General features: G+C 43.1%; 1 protein-coding gene across 3 annotated transcripts in view; it reads right to left on the bottom strand.

Moving 5' to 3' along the window:
• Positions 1–21525, bottom strand: part of LOC138521321 (butyrophilin subfamily 2 member A1-like) — a 773333-nt gene that overhangs the window by 70081 nt on the left and 681727 nt on the right. For all 3 annotated transcript variants that reach the window (XM_069634063.1, XM_069634064.1, XM_069634065.1), the window contains 2 exons: positions 18290–18310; positions 18175–18201 (listed from right to left, as the gene is read on the bottom strand). In XM_069634063.1, the coding sequence (XP_069490164.1) occupies positions 18175–18201; positions 18290–18310 (48 nt within the window). The remainder of the gene's footprint in view (positions 1–18174; positions 18202–18289; positions 18311–21525) is intronic.

Here is a 21525-nt window from a genome sequence, read left to right as displayed (position 1 = left end):
CGCGTTCACATTAGGGGGACGATCATTTACATTCACGCACATTCCACAAGGATATACGGAAAGTCTGAGTATTTACAGTAGAGCGTTAAAAGAATTACCAGTGGGGTGTGTACTATTGCAATATATAGATGATCTGTTGATCGCTGCTGATACAGAAGAGATTTGTAAAAAGAGCACTGTATTACTACTGTCACACCTAGTGGCACATGGCCATAAAGCTAGTTTGAAGAAGTTTCAATATAATCGAAAGGAGGTAGCTTATTTGGGCTACCTACTTTTGAAAGAGGGGAGAAGGCTAACGCCAGAACGCATAGTAAGTATTTCTTGTATGCCTATTCCAAAGACACAGAAAGGAGTCAGAGCCATAATAGGCATGGCTTCTTATTGCCGGAAGTGGATCGGTAATTTTGCGTTAATTGTGAAGCCAATGGTGTTATTAACTAAGAAGGATGCAGTGATGCCTTTGCAATGGAATAAAGAATGTCAGAGAGCGTTTGATCAATTGAAAACTGCATTATATTCTGCTCCAGTTTTGGGCACGCCAAATTATGAAAAAGTTTTTAGATTATTTGTATGCGAGAATGAAGGATGTGCATTAGCTGTTTTGACACAGGAACAAGGTGGAAGAAATAGGCCGTGCGGGTATTTTTCTTCTGCGCTGGACCCTGTGCGCGCACTACCACGATGTTTGCGATCTGTCGCGGCGGCTGCTGCATCGGTGAAACAAACGGAAGGGATGGTATTGGGGCATACTTTAATTCTGATGGTGCCACATGCCATAGATGTCCTATTAAATAGGACAAAGACGCAACACCTCACCTCTGCTAGACTGACAAGATACAAAATTGTCTTATTCGCACCCACATCCAAATTATGAGGTGTAGCGCTTTGAATCCTGCAGAATTAATGCCACTGCCCATGAAAGAAATTGGTGACAACGAATCACCGCCCCATGATTGCTTAATGGTCATTGAAGAAGAAACGAAGGGGAGAGTTGATTTAAGTGACATCCCACAAAAGGAGCCAGATGGAGAGTTATTTTGTGACGGCTCTTGTTTCAAACTACCTGATGGCACGACAACTGCCGCTTACGCTACCACTACCCTAGAGAGCGTTGTAGAAAGCAAAAGAATTCCCTACAACTCGGCACAAGCCGCAGAAATAATAGCATTGACCAGAGCCTGTGAGATTTCTGAAAATTTGAATGTGAATATCTATACTGATAGTCAGTATGCTTTTGGGGTGGTTCATAACTTTGGCCGACTCTGGGCTGAGAGAGGTTTCTTGACATCACATGGTGCCAGAATTCAGCATGGCCCTTTGATTGTACGATTGCTGTCTGCACTAACGTTTGCAAAGCGCCTAGCAATAGTGAAATGCGAGGCACATAAAAAGGTAACATGCAAAGTGGGAGAGGGAAACGCATTTGCAGACAGAATTGCGAAACAAAATGCCACTGATTTGAATAATAAAATGATGACAGTTCAGACTGAGGAAGTACCCTGTATGATAGAAGATGGAATTGCCACTGTGAAAGAGATGCAGGCCGAAGCCACGGCCGATGAGATACAAGGGTGGGCAGAGGGTTCTGCTGAGTTAGATTTAGAGGGTTGTTGGGAGGACAAGGAAACTAAAAACAGGATGTTGCCAAATTCTTATGTGACTGCAATGGTCACAATGGCTCACAGCCCTAATCACATCTGTGTGAAAAAAATAATACAGCACCTATCTACAGTATGGCAGAATGTAAACATAAAGAAGAATGCAGAGAGGTTGGTGCAAAACTGTATCACATTTTTACAACACAATGTAGGAAAGGGAACAGTCACTCCAATAGGCAGTTTTGGCCCGCCCTCTATGCCTTTTGAGGTAATCCATTTTGATTTCATAGAGATGGAGAGGTGCCAAAACTTGAAATATGTCTTAGTGGTGATCTGTGCATTGCAAGATTGCCAAAAAGGAGGAAGGGCAAAGAGTGCCCCAACGTTGCCCAGCAGAACCTACATCACTGCTGGCCGACACGAAATCTGCATTGCAAATAACGTCAGATACAAAACGTGTACCCCTTTGGCGCCCACCAGCACTTGCCATTTCGACAGAGCGAAAGACCGAATCCGCATCACTGTCGCGGCGCACACCAGCATCTGTCATTGCACCGCAGGCTGACGCTAAGCCTGGATTTGGAAGTGCATCGGCACTGTTCACGGATCACACAATACCAGGAGCGAGGCGATATGATTTGCGGCCTCGAAAGACAGAGTGTTCCACAGTTCTTTGGTGTTTATGCTAACCTCTGGTTCCGCTCATGGACGGAGAAGGAACTAGAGGTGTAGAGGAGAGAAGCGTGATAATTGTGCAAATCGGACAATTCAAGACTCGCGGCTCCTCGGTGCGATCATAAAAAGTACATGTGTCCTGAACCAGAGCGTACAAGCTGGGCGCACATGGTACTAAGGCAATAGAGAACTGTTCAGAAGTCCTCTGAGCAGTATAAGAGAGAATAAGTGATCTTGCCTAGAACGAATAAGCAAACCAGGCTGCAAAGGGCTGGCAGACTAAACTGTTGACAATTCCTGGAGGCGAGAGAGGGAAGGCTGGCGGAGCATCCTCGTGGCTGAGAGGGAAAAGTCGGGACTTGAGACAACATCTTTGCCGCGAGCTGTCATTCCTCCGTTACCAAGCGAGTTTAATCTACGCGTGTTCCCCTCGCGCCCCTTGCTCTGTGTAAGGCCGGCTGCTCACGAGCGAGCGAACTGCTGCAACGCTGCAACGCGGGTTGAAGCCCCGCCCACTTTTAAACTCCGCCCATTCCAGGAAGTGAGCATTCAAAACAGGAGCCCAGCAACCCTTGCGGCGTGAAGCCCGGCCGCGTAAAGGGCGACTGCTGTGACTCCTGCTGTTTGGCTGTTTGCTGCTTTTCTGCCGTCTGCCGACTTTAGGGCTCTTCTGAGGAGCTGTGTCATCTCAATTGCTCAAAGAGCTAGCGGGTCAAGGAGCAAACAATGACCCTACTGGCCGACGGCCCACTAACCCGGAGAAAATCCTCGCTGCAACGGCGCTCGACAAACCCTTGGTCCAGGATGAAAGCTGTCGCCGGGGCTAAGGTAAGCAAAACAATTGGTTGCGCGCTTATGGCTGCTAATAGCTCACTTATACCAACAAGCCCAATAATAACAGGGGGCATCAGTTCCCTAATGCCCCCAGCATCGTCGTCGCTCGACGAGCGATGCATGCCAGCTGATGACTTAAATCCATCTGTGCTGCTTATTGTTACATCGGAAGCTCCTGCAGCCCAGTTGGATAACACCCGCTCACTTGGCACCCCTTCTATCAATCTCGAATGCAATCCAGCTTTGAACGGTGAACTTTCTGTAAGCACGCCTGCCAGCGAAACTGACTTGTTAGCACACCGAGTCGCCAACGTGGATCTGCTGAAATCACCCAGCGCTTCAGCCGCCATTCCGGCGCTTCGGTCTGACGCCAAAGCGTCTGTCACATCACGACCGATGAAACCGGTCTCTACGGCTCATGTGGCCCTTCTGAACAGTAAATCTACAAATGTTGTTGATTCTTGGACAGAAAAAGGTCTCCCATCACACTTAGTGACTGATGAAGAACTGCTAAAAATCTCAAATCTAGGAGTGGAAAACCTCCCGACGAATAACTTGAGTTTCAAACAAGCGCTGAATAACAACCGACTATCTATGCCTACCATGGCATCGACTTGTCCTCTTACTGCCAAAGACACTCTGATACAGGAAAAAACCTCTAGTTGTTTCCCGGCTCAGCCGCGTTGTTTACAGATTGGCTCGTTAATGCCAAAAATGCATTGAGGCCCAAAGTTAATATTCCATGTTCTCTACTTACAACCAATCCAACTTGCTCTCTAATTGATTCCTCCATATTAAAACCAGCAGGTCGAGCTACTTTAGGAGCAGCACTTGAACGTACTGAACCTGAGAATGATAGTGCTTTGGCCTGCCAAGCACCTGATGTTGGGCGACTCTCTTATGTCGAGCATAAATGAACAGTTCATTGATGCCAATCCTTCAAGTACTCCTCAACTCTTAGCACCAAAAGCCAATCCACTCCCCACTCACCTTGATCGGAGCGTGATTGCTCGTGCTAGTTGCCTGCAAAGAGTTGCTGAGCTCAAGGCAAAACGCACTTCCATCATACCTCCCCTGCATGAAAATCCAATGCTGAATGCGAGTACTCCGCACCCCATGCAACCTCAGTTTGGCGAAGAAGTTCATCCAATGAATTTTGCAAAAAAATGTTCCACCTTCAATCCGCATTACAATCTGGACAATTCGGCTTGCTCTTCGTCACTCCATGATTTTACACCTCAATCGTTTGGCATTTCATCTGAAGCGCTTTCTCAGATACATAACAATGTGCTAGCCGCCTCTGCTGTTGCCCTAGCACCATTCACAAAGATTTTTGAATCACTGATTGGAACAATAACTGATCAAGGCGCTGCCATCTCCAATTTAATGTCTAAAATTGACAAATTAGAACACTTTTCGAGTTTTCTTCAAGCTCAAATGACAACTAATGCTGAAAATGCTGTGAGATGGCAAGACAGGCTGAGCGATTTAGCTGCACGGCATCACTGTCAAAACGACGCCTTAATGGAGGGCCTCCTGGACTCTGTGAAATGGATGCGAAAAAATACAACCATCCCCTGCACGGGGCGCCCCGAAGACACGAGACATTTCACTTGGATCTCCTCATTCTCAACCTACAACTGCATCTGTGACAGCTCCTAATGAACCTTCACAGCCTGGTCCACCACCGAGCCTGTCGGCTCCCTCTCATGATGCTCGAGATCCAAACCAGAATATGCAAGGTCCAGTCCCTCAAGCGAGCAGTTTCGCATTAAATGCAATTCCGCTTACAGGAAGCGCACCAGCTCAAACTTCCACGTCAGTGAATTCATTCAACATATTCAAAGGTCCAGCAAAAACAATCAACACAACCCTTGAAAGTAAACTGAAAAAGTTATCTGGAAAACAAGCACAGCAATCCAACAAAAAATATATCCCACCGAAACAAATACAACAAAAGGTAAAAAAATTCATAAGAAACATAACAACTCCGAAAAAGGCAAGCTTGTTCACTCGGCCAACTCATACAACTACTGGGAAGCGCATTGCCAGCAATGCTCCATCAAGATCGACAGGTGCCACACTGAGTCCTTCAAAGATCCCGGCAAAACGCCGGCGTATAGCATCCAATGACTCCTCATCTGATAACGGCATTACTGATTCCTCTGTTGACTTATGCAATTTATGGACTTACTCAGCTGATCCTGAGAATTTCACCATTGTCGCTATTGAAGCCCAAGCCGCAAAATCAACTAGGTCTTCAACGACGAGGAATCTAGAGGCAAACAAACCTTTGAGGATACCGCAGGCAAGACCTAACGATCGACAATTTTCTCTCATGATGAAAAGGCCTCCTCAGCAAGCGCTAAGCTCGAGGTTAAATCCTAAACAAACGTCGAATCAGCTAAAATCGCGTCTGCCTCTAGCTCAGCGAGTCTCTGGACCTGGATACCTTGAGACTCAAACATGCAAGTGGAAACTCCGGCTCCAAAACATCCACTCAGATGGCAACAAAGTCAATTTAAACAGAGGAAATATCCTATAATTACTTGCTTGTATTCCACCATTGCGAGCGATCTCATCAGATGATATTAAAATTGTGGAATATATCACCAAAATGTCTTCTGACCAAGTCCTTCTTCACATTTCTTCAGCGGCTGTAAAAAACATGCTACTTCAAGCAAATGAAGATCTTTTGGTCTATGGTTTTGATCTTACTCTCGAGCCACCTGCCCCGAGAATTATTTCATCCTCTAAGACAAATCTTGTCCATGAAGTAAGCCACGGAGCAGCCAAGCGAGCGGCCCTGCGTCAGTCCCTAGCTTCATCTCTCGATATTCTAGATGCTGCCACGCATCAGTCATTTCAAAGAAGAGCTAACAACGCAAAAAGATTTCCAAACGGACCACGTAAATAGCAATGACCTAACGCCAAACAACAAGAGCTAATTCTACTGTCATGGAATACGAGAGGATTCACACATTTGTTTAATACATTCCACGAACCTTTGGAGAATGTATTCGTAATATGTTTACAAGAAACGTGGCTACGTGATCCCCCTACACGCGATGGCTTTACCACGCTGATAAACCGAGCTGGCAAGAACCCAAAAGGCCGGCCTTTTGCAGGTCTAATAACTCTCTTGAAAATCTGGAACTGGTGGACGTTGGTAGCCTCCACGAACCCAAATCCATTTGTGCAAAGCACCTTGATCAAACTTTCACAGAGAGCCACTGTTTCTAATCTCTTAATAATAAATGGATATTGGAATCCCGCTATGATCTCATCAACATCTTTCATCCAGTCAGTATTGAATGAAATCGACCACACTTTTCTTAAACATGATAACGTTTCCGTACTCATCTGTGGAGACCTCAACTGCAGTGGGTTTAAATTCGATCTACTTACCAAGTCAAATGTTCGGTTGCCTGATCTTGAAGTCATTCCGAGAGGCCAAACTTGGGCTAAGGATCTCCTGGAACGCAACTGTCAGATGTTAAATGGAACAATTCAAGGCGACTCTCCTGCTAATCCGACGTGGCATAGCATGACTCGAACAAATACTCTTGATTATATTTGGGCTTCGACAGATTTTCTTGAAAAAGCTATTTCTCTTAATGTGCAGCCGATGTCATCCAGCGATCATGATATGCTGCGACTTGTTTGGTGCGAAGAGTATTGTAACATGCCAGAAAAATACTCGCACCAACTACAATCAAATGCCGCAGGAAATCGATTGAGAACTAACAAATCTGCTATTGCCCATCTAAGCCACAGTCTAAACGTACTCCAGACAGTAGAGTACACGCCGCTGCTGATGGACCAAACTCAGACAATTTTTAACTCAAGAGTCTTCGGGTCATTGCCAAAACACCTATATAGTTCTGAAATAGCAGCGGCAAAAAAACTATTAAGGAAAGATCTTAGGCAAATCAAAAGAGAGCTGAGTGACCCGCACTGCAAGGCAATGGAAGTCAAGAAGCGGCGGCAATCATATCGAAATTGGCTAAGATCACATCTAATCATCATCGACCAAGGCCGAGCAGAAACAATGCTAAAACTTCTGGTACAGAAAAATACACGTGAAATCTGGGCCATTTTAAATAAAGGCCGCTCGAAATCTACTCCAGCAATTTCAAATGAAATTTCATGCGACAAATGGTGAGAATATTTCACTCTAATATATGAAAAACCTGTATTCGAAGCTCTCCCGCCGTCCGATATGATAATTTCCACTTGGAACATTACACCTTCCTGTAAAGAGATTGAATTTGCAATCTCCAAGCTCAAAAATTCAAGAGCTGCTGGCCCTGACCAAATATCAAATCTTATGCTCAAAAAGCATAGTGTACACTTGGCTAAATTTATCCACGAGTTGTTTTTTCAGATCTCAACTAGCAGGAGGCTTCCCTCTTCTTGGTCCAAGGCAATTGTAGTGCCTATATACAAGAAGCGCTGTCAGGCCGATCCTGCGAACTATTGCCCGATCGCCCTTCTTGACACTATTGGCAAGATCTTTGGATCTTTCTTGCGCCAACAGTTGGTAAATTGGGCTCTCTCAACTGGAAAACTTGACTGTCGCCAAACAGGTTTTACAAAAAACGTGGGAATCGATGTGAATCTTACAATCTTGTCACTCTTAAAATTGTCAGCATTGGAGGCGAAAAAAAGAATCTTCTTTGCATTTGTCGACCTTCAACAAGCTTTTGACGCCATCAACCGAACTAAACTATGGGCAAAACTACGCTTGTGGCATTGTCCAGATCATCTGTTAGACCCCATCATCGCCCTGCATTCTAATACTTTGATTCAAATCAGAGTCAATTCACATGGCGACCTTACAGATCCAATAAGAACATTTAAAGGTGTCAAACAAGGTTGTCCACTTGCAGCAGATCTTTTTAAACTGTTCATAGCTGATTTACCGGAGTGGCTAAAGTCTTTCCATTGCTTTCCTCCCAAGCTTAACGGTCACTTTGTAAATCACCTGGTCTACGCTGACGATATAGTGTTGGTCGACCAAACACAAATTGGGCTCCAACATCTTCTTTCTCGCCTGCAGGAGTTTCTATCTGCTAACGAGCTGTGTTTAAATGCAGAGAAAACAAAAATCATGTGCATCGGACGTTCCATGTCAAGGAAAGACAAGTCTTTCCAATGGCGCATAGAAAAAAAAGCACTAGATGTCGTCAAGTCAATTCGATATCTAGGTGCAATGGTCAACGACTCGGTTTGTGGAGCTTCCTGGATTGGCGACTTGATGGCTAAAATAAAGATTTTGAGTCTTCAAGCTGTTAAAATCAACATTGACTACGGGAAATTCTCCATCACCCCCGTTATAATGTTTTATCTCCAAAAAGTAATCCCAACAATCACCTTTGGCGGCAAAGCTGCCTTGAATATCAACTACAACATTTGGAGCCGATTGGAAGGAAAGTTTTGGAGACGTGTTTTGAACCTTCCGAATTACATTTCAATGTCAGCCCTGAGATACGAGCTAGCTTTGAACTCAACTTATATGACAATTGTCTGGAAATCTTTATCTACCCTGCGTAAGATACTACTTGGTTCCTCTATACTGGCATACAACATCTTCAAGCCGGGTAAAGAATCCACCGACAATGTCCTTATTCATGCTTGGAAGCTCAAACTAAATCTAATTATGGTTGAAGCAGGCATATCTGAAGAAGAGTAAGCGCCCACAACATGCTAAAAAGAAGCTAGCAACATGGGACTGGATAACAACTTATAACAGCCTCTTAGCCCTCAAATCCATCTTGCCCTCTTCCAGAAGTATGGTCAAATTACACTGTCAACCAAATTATCTCACGAATTGTCCATCGCGTCATCATAGGGCACAATTCCTAAGGCTACGATTGAACGCTCTAAACACCAACGAGATACTTTGGAATGCGCAAGAACAAAGAAACAGTCAACAATAACTGCCGATTCTGCAAAACAACAGAAGTCGAGTCTTTAAAACATCTAGCAGCCATATGCCCTACGCGGTCAGGTCTCCGCGAAGTACATTTAAAGGAATTCAAACCACAATCCTATGTGTCAGAGGATTGGTGGGACTATGATGTAGCAGGTCATAACATCAAGCTCTCCTGTAACCTAATCAATTTTTTCGATGAAGTTCTAAAGTTAGTTCCTAACTGAATGTCGGGAGTAATTGAAAGTCACGCCATCACAGCCGATGTAGTAGTTTTATGTGACCGTGTCTCCTAACGGTCCAACTTGTATTGTTAAATCTGACTTTGGCAATTCTACGGAGGAGATGGAAACGAAAATGACTTATTTTTCTCTGAAATGTAACAAAAACATGATATAACATATCAAGTTGAAGTTTTACAATAAAAATTAAAAAAAAAATAATAATCCTTTGAACTTATTGACATCCGGACAAGTGCGACGAAGAGAGATATCAATGACGAATGTTGTCAGGAAGAAGGACAGTGAGAAAAATGTCAGGACCGGTTTCAGCCTCCTCCTGCACCACGGCTGAGAATGAGTTAGTTATAAAGACTGTAAACTTAGGGAAAACGCATGGTAAAAAAAATTGTATGCTGGCTTTGACGATAATAATGTGCTTCATGAGTGTGGTAGCACCAATAACGACAGCGTTGGTGTTATGGTATGTGGAATCTATACACCCATTGGGAATGTTTTTCCCAATAATTAATATATCCACTACTGAAAGCCCGGTTCAGGTGATTACTTATACCTTGTCCCCAATGGAAGAGAGACACAGAGAAGGGTATGGGAACAATACACTATTACTCATCATGAATATGACGCATGCAATTCTAAAGAAAAATAATTGTTGGGTATGCGCCCATTTACCGCAGCATGCGGGGAAAGGGATAGGGTGGTATGTACAACCATTGTCATTGAGTTCTACATGCAGTGCATCTTTAAGTGCAATGTTTTATGGGAAGTGGAACAAGAGTATTACGGGTCAATTAGACAGAGCAAACATGAATGAGTTTGAGGAAATAATTATGAGGCCTGTGGGTTGTTCCATAATCCAAAGCACAAGTGATGATCCCAGAACCTACGAAGAAATGTACGCGAAAAAGAACACGACAAAATCGACAAGATAGATTGTCCCCACCAGTTAAAACATCTGTGATGATGTTTCGTGTAAGAACCGACGGGAATAAAGATGCAATTCCCTCTTCTTACACGGTAAACTACAACCCGAGAACTGTCCCTTTTTGTCTAAAAAAGAAAGGCTCCTATTTAGTAGCAACATTTACTGGATGCATGAATACAGCAGTATTAAAATGGGAAATAGACCAGTATATGTGAGAGATCCAGTCTATTTCATATGTGGAGAGAAAGCATATTCTTGGTTGCCCAGAAACTGGGAAGGACATGTTACCTAGGTCTACTGTTCCAGGGAGTGTTCCTCTTAGAAACAGCAGACATGGCCAGACTATCCAGATCTAGAACCAAATGGAGTAGCGAAGGTGTTTGATAGCGACGGACGTAGCAAAATCATTTGTTCCATTCTTGTCCCAGATAGTGAACTCCTACAACATAAGGCAGTTGTCCAGAATACTAAAAGATACCATAAACACAACGACAGATATACTATTTAACATGACGTTGGAAGAAAAAGGAATTAGGTTAATGACACTGCAAAATAAAATGGCTCTCGATATAAACCTGGTTGATGGTGGGGGAATTTGCAAGATTGTGGGATCAGCGTGCTGTGTATTCGTAGATGACTATTCCCTTACGATTTTTGAAGCAATAAAGAAAATGCACGTCCTAAGCTCCAAACTCCCTACTGGAGAAGGGGGCTGGGGAATAGAGTCCTGGTTTTGGGGGATACTGCATTCTTGGGGATGGAAGTTTATCTCGATATTAGTATTGGTGTTTGGAATATTCATATCGTGCTGTTGTTGCATGCACTGCCTACCGATAGTTTGCACTGAGGAAACAGAGGGATGTACTAAGGGATGTATGCATATGATGACAAAAAGAAAACAAACTTATGGTCGGGATGACAGAGACACAAATGAAATAAAAACAGTGAAAGAATTAATGGCTATAGAAATTAATGAAGATGATGATGCTTATAGTAGCATGCAAAACTCAGACATAAGTGCTTCATACTTATCGTCATCAGAGGAGGATACAATAAATGAATGAGACGTTTGGCATACGGCCAAAGGAGGGTTTGTCAGTCTAGAAAAATGGATACCTCTCATGATTGACGGCAAATGTATTTTGGTGGCCGAAGGCCAACCGTCTTATGTACGAAACGATAGAAATACAGGTTTCCGCGTTTACCAATGAACGGCCATTTTGATGTAACAAGGATCGCCATTTTGTTTTCTTTCAATTGCTCATTGCTTTCTGTTCACATTGCTTTGCACCACATTTTCTGCTTACAATGCTCGACTGTTAACATTGTTGTCTGAACGTGAAAGGACAAGGCCGCAGGGCCGCGAGGCTAATAAGAGTTCGTCGAAACACAACGTAGGCAGCTCTGGGGAGGAATGCCCGGCTCCCTCCCGAATGTAGCCTTGAAGCAGAGCCGCAGGGCATTTAATCATTTCACAGCTGCCAGCCAGTTTCGTTATATGGTAGAATATGTTAGAATAAAGCAGCTAAAGGCTTGAATTATGCTCTTCTTACGGCCCGCCTTTTTCGAGCCCTGTAGAGCGTGTCAGCTCCCAGGACACGAATAGCACCTCATAGATAGCAAGGTCTGGAATGTGACTTCCCCCGTATGTAGCTTGCTTCCAAGAACAGAAGCACTGTGTTCTGTTCAACAAAGAAAATATGTCTCCGCACTTGCAAAGTTGCATATTCTTACTAGAATAGACATTTGAAGGTGTCATATTGGTCGAAAGTGTCCATCATCAAACCGAGTTCAAAGAAACCCAATAAAGGGGGGTGTTAAACATGTCACAGCTGAGTGTATGATATGCATTTTGTATATATGTAACTGACGTACGTAATTCGCTCTCTTGCATCCCTCGAGGTCTAGAGATACACGTCACGGGGTGTGAGACAGAGTTGGCCAGCTGAGACTATTTGCTTTGCAATAAACCCTAGCTTTGGGAATACAACCTCGTGTCTGGCGTATCTATCGTGTGTGGTGACCTGCCTTTTCCCATAGACGTGAGGGACCCCTAGGGGCCCCTTTCAAGGGTGGGGCACCAAGAGAGGAGAAGGAATTATAGGTGAGGAGGGGATGCTCTTTATCACCATCGGACGCCCTATGGTTACTAGAGAGCACAGGCCAACTAGAGATTCCAACAACATTGTTACAGACCCGATTTACACAGTTACATTATCCCACTCATATGGGGAAGGATGTAGTTGCTGCGAATATTGTGGAAAAGTGGTTCTGTCCCAACATGGCAGAGCATATATCCGCATTAATGAAAGGTGCAAAACGTGAAACAAATGTACCCCAGGGCATACCTTAAGGGTAGTGAGAGGACCCATACCTCGTTCAATAGGTCCCTTCCAACATCTCCATGTAGATTATGTCGATATAATCCAAATGTGTCAGGGCTGCCACTATATGATTGTGGTTGTGTGTCCATTTTCACGATGGATCGAGGCCAGTCCCTGTTCGCACCCCAATGCTCTTAGAGCACCAAAATTCCTTGCTAGGGAAGTGTTCCCACGATGAGGTGTGTGTGAGCACCTGCGGTCTGACAATGGACCTCATTTCGCCAATGAAGTGTTTGAGCATATTACAACCCTACTGTGGATAAAGCACACATTCTCCTGTCCCTATCACTTGCAAGTGAACAGGGTTTGTGAGTGCCCCAACAGCCTGCTCAAATAAATAATTGCCAAAACTAAATGGACTTTGAACAAAACTTGGCTTCACTGTTTACCTCTGGCCCTGTTCGCACTGTGTAATCAGCCTGGGTCCGACCACCATTTAACGCCCCATGAGGTGATGACTGGATGAACATGTGACTTCCCCTGTCTCCTCCCACTCGGGCATTGGCAGATGCACGTGCAGTATCAGAAATGTTTGGTAATGAAATGTACGAATATGTGGCTTCTTTGATAGCTAGTGGATCTTTCATTCCTCGCCAAATGCAGGCCCAGTGGAAGAGGTCAAAGAACAAGGTAGATAACCACTCTGGATGCAAATGAAGAACGTTTAACACCACCACTACTTTACCCCGGGGATCAGGTTTTGCTAAGGAACTTCACCAGGTCCAGGTTTAAGCCCAGGTTTGTTGGTCCTGTGAGAAACCTGAAGGTGTCTCACACGCTGGTCCCTGGGGATCTGTCTTCCAGGTGGCCAAGACATGTCCATCACTTCAGTTCCTGGGGGTGGACCAGAACGGGAAGATCACCTGGATGAGGGGTCTTCGGGGAGTGAAAGTGGGACGCCGGAAGGTGAGACACAGTATCCCCTTCCCTGTAACACACTTTCCCCATCCTACCAGGTAGGATACATATGAACTCAACCCCTGACCCCCATTTCCCGACACAAACACTTTCTCACGGACAGCTCACCGCGAGCAAAAATGGATTAACACCAGAGCCGTATACCTGACATGTTCCAATACAATGGTCAGGCAACGTCAGGCAATTACTGATCATTACACACACCGGACTTCCATCACACTGCCCCACATCGATAAAAGGCAGAGCACGGAAGCACACTCTGAGCGAGGCAAAGCACACAAGGAAACAGCAGTTTCAAAATGGCAGTTTAATACGAGGAGAAAGACGGCAAGACCAGAGAGGGTTGCAAGGAGGGAAGTGCCCTTGACTTTTTCAGACTGTTACTTTTGTGAAAATTGGAAAGTAAGAAACCTAAGACCGGGAACTAAAGCTGAACAAACCTGCATTGTGTGTTAGAGGTACTTGGAGCTCTCCTGCATCGATAAGCAAGCCAGGGAGGAGCGGCTGCTGCCGTGTTAGTGTCCTTGGTTCCAACAGCAAAGCAGCGCCAGTGAAGACAGCACAGCCGGTGAGTCGGAAAGAGTGATACTAAACTAGCCTATGTTGGAACCAAGGATGCAAGCGGCAACATTGTATGAAGAAATCTAAAGAGAATAGCGTGTGAAACTTATGTGACGAATGACGCGAATATAATTGTGATTAAACTTTGGGAGGCAAATAAGATACCATATAGTGGTCCAGAGCCATGTAGGTGCTCACTCTAAGGTCTCTGTCAGGTATACAATTAATTGGCAACTATTGAAAGGGGAAATTTGAGATCAAAGTGGTTCTGTAACGGGTGAAGCTAAAACCTGTGCACATTCGAAAGTCTTCGATAGTTGAATGCGAGCTACAATTGCTCCGTGCCCGGCTGAGGGAGACTAATTGTAACGAAGAAAGGATCTGAGCCCGGCTGAGGGGGATCCGGGGTGAACTGTGAGTCACCAGAGAAAGAGTATTCTGGAATCATTGGAAAAGGGGGATCTGAGCCCGGAAGAGAGGGATCCACGATACGGACTGTGATTTAAAAAGGTATCTGAGCCCGGCTGAGGGGGAGTTAGGGTGAGACACCTGAATTGAACAGTCGAAAGAGGAGAGCAACTGTGTGTTTATTTTGTTCTTGTACATCTTGCCCTTTGAATCAAGAGACTTTGGAAAAGCAAAGAGACTCACATTACAGAAGGCCCTGATGCTGGTAATAGAACTGTGTCCTCATGCCGAAGAAGCCAGAGTGTGTGCTTTGCTCAAATGAACAGCCTTGTCCCGTGTTGAAAACGTGGGGAAGGGAGGCCAATGGCCTGAACATCCTGACATGTAATTTTATGAACACTTCTTTCTTTTTCATGAACACTACTCCTTACTATGCATGTTTAGCGGTAAGGACTGGCAATAGTTTCTTTTAGTATATACACTTTTATTTTGACAAGACTCCACTAGGATTGCATTATTATTGTTTGATGGTCGCAGCTTGCTCCTATCTGTAGATTTAGGTTTAGATAGGCGTTTATCACACCCTTGTTAAAGGTTAATAAACACCCTTGAACTGTGGTCAGTTGTGTCTGTCTTACTGTTGATACCATGCCTTCCTTACATGTGGTATAAGGAGTGCGATGTGACCCAATTGAAACAAATTGAGGAACCCTACAATTCCAGAAGCTTCCAGAAGGTTAGTCTTAGCCTCCAACTCCTCCAATGCCACGAAAGAATCAATTGGTTTTGATATCTGTAGCAGTAGGGAAGCTACTATCCCTCCTGGGAAAAGCGGAATGATTTCCACAGACTTAGTTTTGATACCCCCTCCTGGGTGCTATATAAGATTGGCCCCAAAATCTGGATTCGCTTGGAAGTTTGGTATAGACTTTCTAGCAGGCATCATCGATCCAGACTTCCGGGAGACGTAAAGGTTCTCTTACAGAAGCATGGTGAAATCCCATTTAAAGTACATTATGGGGACACAATTGCCTAAGGGATTCTTGAAAAGGCTCTATTTCCTCATTGTAAAGAAAGTGAACCAGACAAAACAGAAAGAGGTACATTAGGATTTGGGGACGCTGATAAGCCTTCTAACATCGAAGAAAGGAAGGGAGAAGAGCCTACCACCTTTCCCAACCTAGCCTTCACCCAGCAAAAAAGCTTTCTTACAAGCTATTCCAGAAGGAGAAGGTATAGAAAAGGGGAGCCCTTTTTTCTTCCTAAAGCAGGGGTTGATAAATAGAAAAGAAATATCTACAGAAGGCTTGGAAAAAAGACAATTAGTGATCCCCAAAACCGACCGAAACGTTGTACTAGAGATTGCGCATTCCCATCTAACCGGGAGACACTTAGGACAATCCAAAACCCAGGCACATATCGGGGGGAGGTTTTACTGGCCAGGAATTTACGCTGATATAAAGACCTTTATTCAGACGTATGAAATATGTCAAAAAACCAGCCCTCACATCCCATTAACTGACCCTCTGAATCCATTACCAATCATAGAAGTCCCGTTTTCAAGAATCAGGATGGACATCATTGGGCCTCTAGAAACATCCAGACTGGGCAACAAATATGTCCTCATGATTGTTGACTATGCAACCAGATTATGCAGAATAATAACACCTAGCAAATTTTCAAAAACCTCCTACCGTATTATTCCAGGGTTGGCTTTCCTAAGGAAATACTGACTGATCAAGGTTCAAATTTTATGAGCAAGCTCATAGCTGAAGTCAAAGAGCTACTGCATCTTACCACCTTACTAACTTCTGTGTACCATCCCCCAAACCAATGGTTTGTGTGAGAAACCTTAAGGTGACTCACTTGTCCACGGGGGTCTGTCATCCAGGTGGCCAGGACAGAGCCATCGCTATTGGATACAGTTCCTGGTGGTGGACCAGTGCGGGAGAATCACCTGGATCTGGTGGGGTTTGGGGAGTGGAAGTGGGACACCGAAGGGTGAGATGCAGTATGACACCTTTTCCTCATCCTGCCCAGTAGGATATTTAGAAACTGTATCCCCCCCCTTTTCGACACAAACACTTTCTTACACCATGAGCGACAACGGACTAAAACCAGAGCCCTTTACTCGACATGTCCCAACACAATGCTCAGGCAGATTCAGGCAATTGCCGATAACTATACACACCTGACTGCTCTTTCCCTTCCCCACAGTGATAAAAGGCAGACCACAAGAGCACACTCTGAGCAATACCGAATGCACGAGGAAGCAGCTGTTCCAGGACGGCAGTTCAAACGGAAGAGAAAGACAGTGAAACCTGAAAGTTCAACAAAGAGGGAATTGCCCTTGCCCTTTTCAACCCAGACCTGCAAAGCCTCCAAAAAAGGAAACGTAAAACCCGAAATCATAGCAAGCGAATTGTGTGACGGATGTCAGCGGTACATGAGACCCTCCCGCACTGATAGCCAGGGCGGGGAGAAGCAGTTGCCATTGTGGTACCGTCCTTGACCCCATCGGCAAAAGAAATGCCAACGAGTTTAACACAGCCAGTGAGTCGGAAGAAACTGATAGTGGACCTGGCTGTGTTAGGCTCAGGGTTACAGTGGCAACATTATAATGAAGAAAGAAGATTAATAGACAGATGTCTTTTTGTGAACAAACTTGGTACCAGAGATAGAGTGGTCCGGCGCCATGTGTGCACTTATTCGAAGGTCTCTGGCTGGCATCCCTCTCCTGAACACTGAAAGATAATGAACTAAGATTGTTGAAACTACAATATAAAGATATGGTGGATTTACAGCTTGGTAAAACCTCTCGAGATAAATCTGCCAAAAATTCCGTTGAAGTCCTATGGACTCCAAAAATAGGGAGTTACATCTCACCTACCACCACCCATAATCCTGTGATAATGCCACAGGATCGAGCGGCCATAACAGTGAACGACTGTGGCAGTAAAGTGGCTGATTTGCAACTGATCTACCACCAAACTCATAATGTGGCTCTACATTTTGAAGTTTTAAAAGATACTCAGAATACTTTAATATAAAGCAGAGGGTGCTTTCAAAATGTTGATTTCCTTGACCTTTTTTGTAAATGTATGATTTTGGTAAAAAAAATAAGGATTTTGGTGGGTTTATGTCCACTGGAATTGGTGCATCAGCAAGGAAGGGATCAACTAACAAAACGCAGAAACATTCGATAGCAAAGAGAAAAAAATATATTTAATAACAAAATCAAAAGAAACTGTTTGGTGGTTTTGATTCACTTCAAAGGAATTGCAACTAATTATATTTGTCAAAAAATCCCATCACTGGATTATCCAAAAACCCAATTTGATGAAGAAATAATTGGTTTTTACCAAATCTGGTTACTTATGTGATTTTCAGTGGTCAAGCTTCTGTGCACTTGAATGACAGCCCCAGTGTGGGAGGAAAATGTTTCCAAGAAACATTTAAAGAAATTCACACTACATCAAACCAGCCAGCCTATTTTACATAAAAGCTCTGTTTACTCTTTGAATTTACAGCCAGCACTTTCACACCCCAACCTGAATTGTTTAACCAATATTACATCAGAATAACAGGGAATACCATGCTCCCTAGCCTTAGGGTTTGACGACAGACTTTTCTTTCGCCCATACGTTAAAACACTTGAATAGGATGATGATAAATTGACGACAGAAATACGTACCTGCATTCTTTATTGCACGTCTCCATTCTGAAAAGAAATAAAAGTTAGTTCTCTAGCCAAACATGCCCCGTAGGGTACATGTTCAATCTTAAGTAAACTGCAAAAAGGCACTTACTCAATTCTTCCAAAAGTGTACCTGCAATAAGCAAGAAAATAGAAATTACAAAGATAAGCGAGTACAACAAATGCTATTTAATTAATACACAGCTTATTTCATAAAATGTATCTTTTATTTATTTTTTTTGGATACATTTATTTCATTTTTCATTTTTCACAAATACATCAAACAAGTCTCAAGAATATAGAACATGAATATATAAACATTAAAAGAAAATATAACTATATGTATATATTTCAAATAATCCTATATTTGAACAAACGATAAACATAATGAAAATTCCCCCAAAAGACAAACCACTAAATGTCACACATCTACACACACATCACAACTACCCGACAATCTTCATCTTCAAAGAATCATTCAATTACAGATTCATGCTCCCTATTTATCCGTATAACTCATTAAATGAAGTCCACAGCTCAAGATATCTTTCTGTCTTTTCCAGTCCACCAAATAACACCTTCTTAAAGCTAGATTAAACTTGGAGTTAGTTAATCCAGTGCTCTACCTGTGTTTTTTTCTGCATCTTCTAGACTTTCATAATTTGCTTAGCTGCCACCGCCAGTGACTTATCTATCCAGCAACTATTTACCCGAGCCGTAATACACCTGCCAGTTTTTGACAACAGTACCACTGGTATTGGTGATCGAGGAAATTATATTCCCATAATTAGATTTAGCCTATCTAAATTCTGATTCCAGTAATCACATACCCTCACACATCCCCACAACATATGCAACAAGCTACCCACCTCTGAACTAAGCTACTCATCTCTGAACCACAATCTCAACACAAATTATCATCCATCAGCCCAAATATATGCATACACACCCGTATCCAGTACAAACGTCCTATTATCTTCTGATGAATTAACCTCATTTAAATCCAATTTTGCACTGTACCCAGCCTTCAACACTAACTCCCAATGCTCACACTAAACCTCACTCTGTTGATCCATCTCCCATTCACAACGCAACTTTTCCCAATGCTCCAGATATGCCGGATCCATGGACATCAGTTTTAGAAAGGTGGAAACTGTACGAGGTGGAGTGTTAAAAATGTCACATAAACCAGGCCTCTTCATAAGCGGAGAGTGTAACATACTTAATCTATCAGTAATTTCCAAAGCATCCTAAATCTATCACGTTCTTGCATCCCCAATTGAAATCTGCATCCCAATGCAGTGAAACTCATCAACTTTTAATTCTTGAAAACATTACCAATTTTCATTACCCCCTTCTTAATCCAACTCTGCCAATGTAAAGGTCGATTATCAATCTCTAATGCCAGATTAAGCAATAGAGGCCTCATAGTTTATCTACCAATCTTGTTCATTGTCTTCAAATCATGAGATTAACGCAAAACAGGCATCCTCAATAGATGGTAGGCTGTTGCATCCTCCTGTTCGTTTTTTAAAGGAATAAACATTATCCAAAGTGTAGGGACGTATAAATTCCCTCTCTGACTCCACCCAGTTCAGAGCAACACCTTCTACTGAACCAAAGTAATGGGCCAATTTCTTCAACATAAATCCTCTCCAATATTTTTACAAATCAGGACAGCCAAACACACCTTCATCTATACCTCGGGCCACATGAATTTAGGAATCTTTGTTTTTTCCCATTAGCGCAAAGAAACCCCAGAAAGATCTTATCTATTCTCTGAAAGTTTTTCCGTCGTAAATCTCAGATGCAATGACTGTGAAATGTATAGTACTTTAGGAGGCAATGTCATTTTGATTGCATTAAACCAGGCACAAATGCCTAACCACAATTTTTCCCACCTCCACACATCAAGTTTTGCAAAATATAAACTACCAAATCTGCCCATTTACAATCCCAAGTGTTAAAACATTTCTGGGTACATTTAGGAGACAGTGAAAAACTTCAGTCTTAACCCAATTTTTCTAGTGGCCAGACATTTGCACAACGTCTTCAAAGAACTTCTTCAATACATCACTACTCTCCCTGGGCTTGGACAAAGGTGAAACCATGTCACCGGCATAGGATAACACTTTAAATTCATGCTTTCCTACACATATACTCTGAATTCCCATCTCCTTCCTAATTTGAGCTGCCAGCGGTTCCAAAGCAATATTAAACAAAAAAGGAGAAAAGGTACAACCTTGTCTAGTTCCACGTTGCAGTTATTTCCTTTGAAAGCACCCCATTTGACCAAATCGTAGCTTTTGCCTCAAAATGTAAACATCTTATTGCTCCCAGAAAGATTTCACCAAACCCCATCTCACTCATTGTAAGTTCTAAAAATAACCAGTTCACAAGCCTTTTCTGCATCCAAAAGAAAACCATTGCAGCACCATCAGTAACATGTTTTCATAACCTTCAAGATATCAACTTAAATCCTAATATTATCATACCCAAACCTCTGACGCAGAAATCCACATTGAGTCTGATGTATAATCGCCCCAATATATCTGTCTAACTAATTCATTAAAATCTTTGTAAAGAAATTCAGGTCTACATTAAGCAGTGATATTGGACAATAATTGCCACATTTCGTGTGATCCTTATCTGGTTTTGGAATTAAAATAATAACGGCTTCCCGCATAGAGGGACAGATCCCACCTCCCTCTAGTATCAAATTGAATAATTGAAACAGAAAAGAGGAAAGCTACCGTGTAAAATTCCCCTGGCAGATCATCTAACCCGAGATTTAAGAATCTGAAATTGCGAAATTTCTGTGAAAACCTCCAAGTTCGTAACCCTCGCCTCCAAAGATATTTGACTGCCATGAGTCAATTTTGGTAATTTTAATATTTGAAAAAGGTAATCCATATCCTGGTCTTGTGGTGAGCTATTCTCCTCGTACAAATTATTTTATTTTTCTGTATTGTTAACAGCAACATTTTCTCAGTTGAAATTATGAAGTCCAGTTTGTTTTAATAGATACAGCACTGGGACATAGACCTTAACCTGTTTTCTCAACTTTGAAATTGTTGCTGGAAGCCCAGAATACCAATGCTCAAATTTCCTCATTTGCTGCCAAGGGCCTCATCACGAGTTGGGTGGTATCCCGGCGGTAATACTGGCGCAATACCACCCAACACTAATAGCGGTAACGCAACTCGGTCTGAGTTGCACGTGGGTGGTAAATCCCCATTCCCCATTGGGTCCATAGGACTCAATGGGGTTGGGGAGCACTATTACTGCAAGCAGTTATTGCGCCAGCCTTAATAGCACTGAAAATGGCCCAAACATTGTAATTTTTAC

Source organism: Ambystoma mexicanum, chromosome 13, assembly GCF_040938575.1.
Source record: "Ambystoma mexicanum isolate Mex_15411 chromosome 13, UKY_AmexF1_1, whole genome shotgun sequence".
Taxonomy (NCBI): domain Eukaryota; kingdom Metazoa; phylum Chordata; class Amphibia; order Caudata; family Ambystomatidae; genus Ambystoma; species Ambystoma mexicanum.
This window is presented reverse-complemented; position numbering and strand designations above follow the sequence as displayed.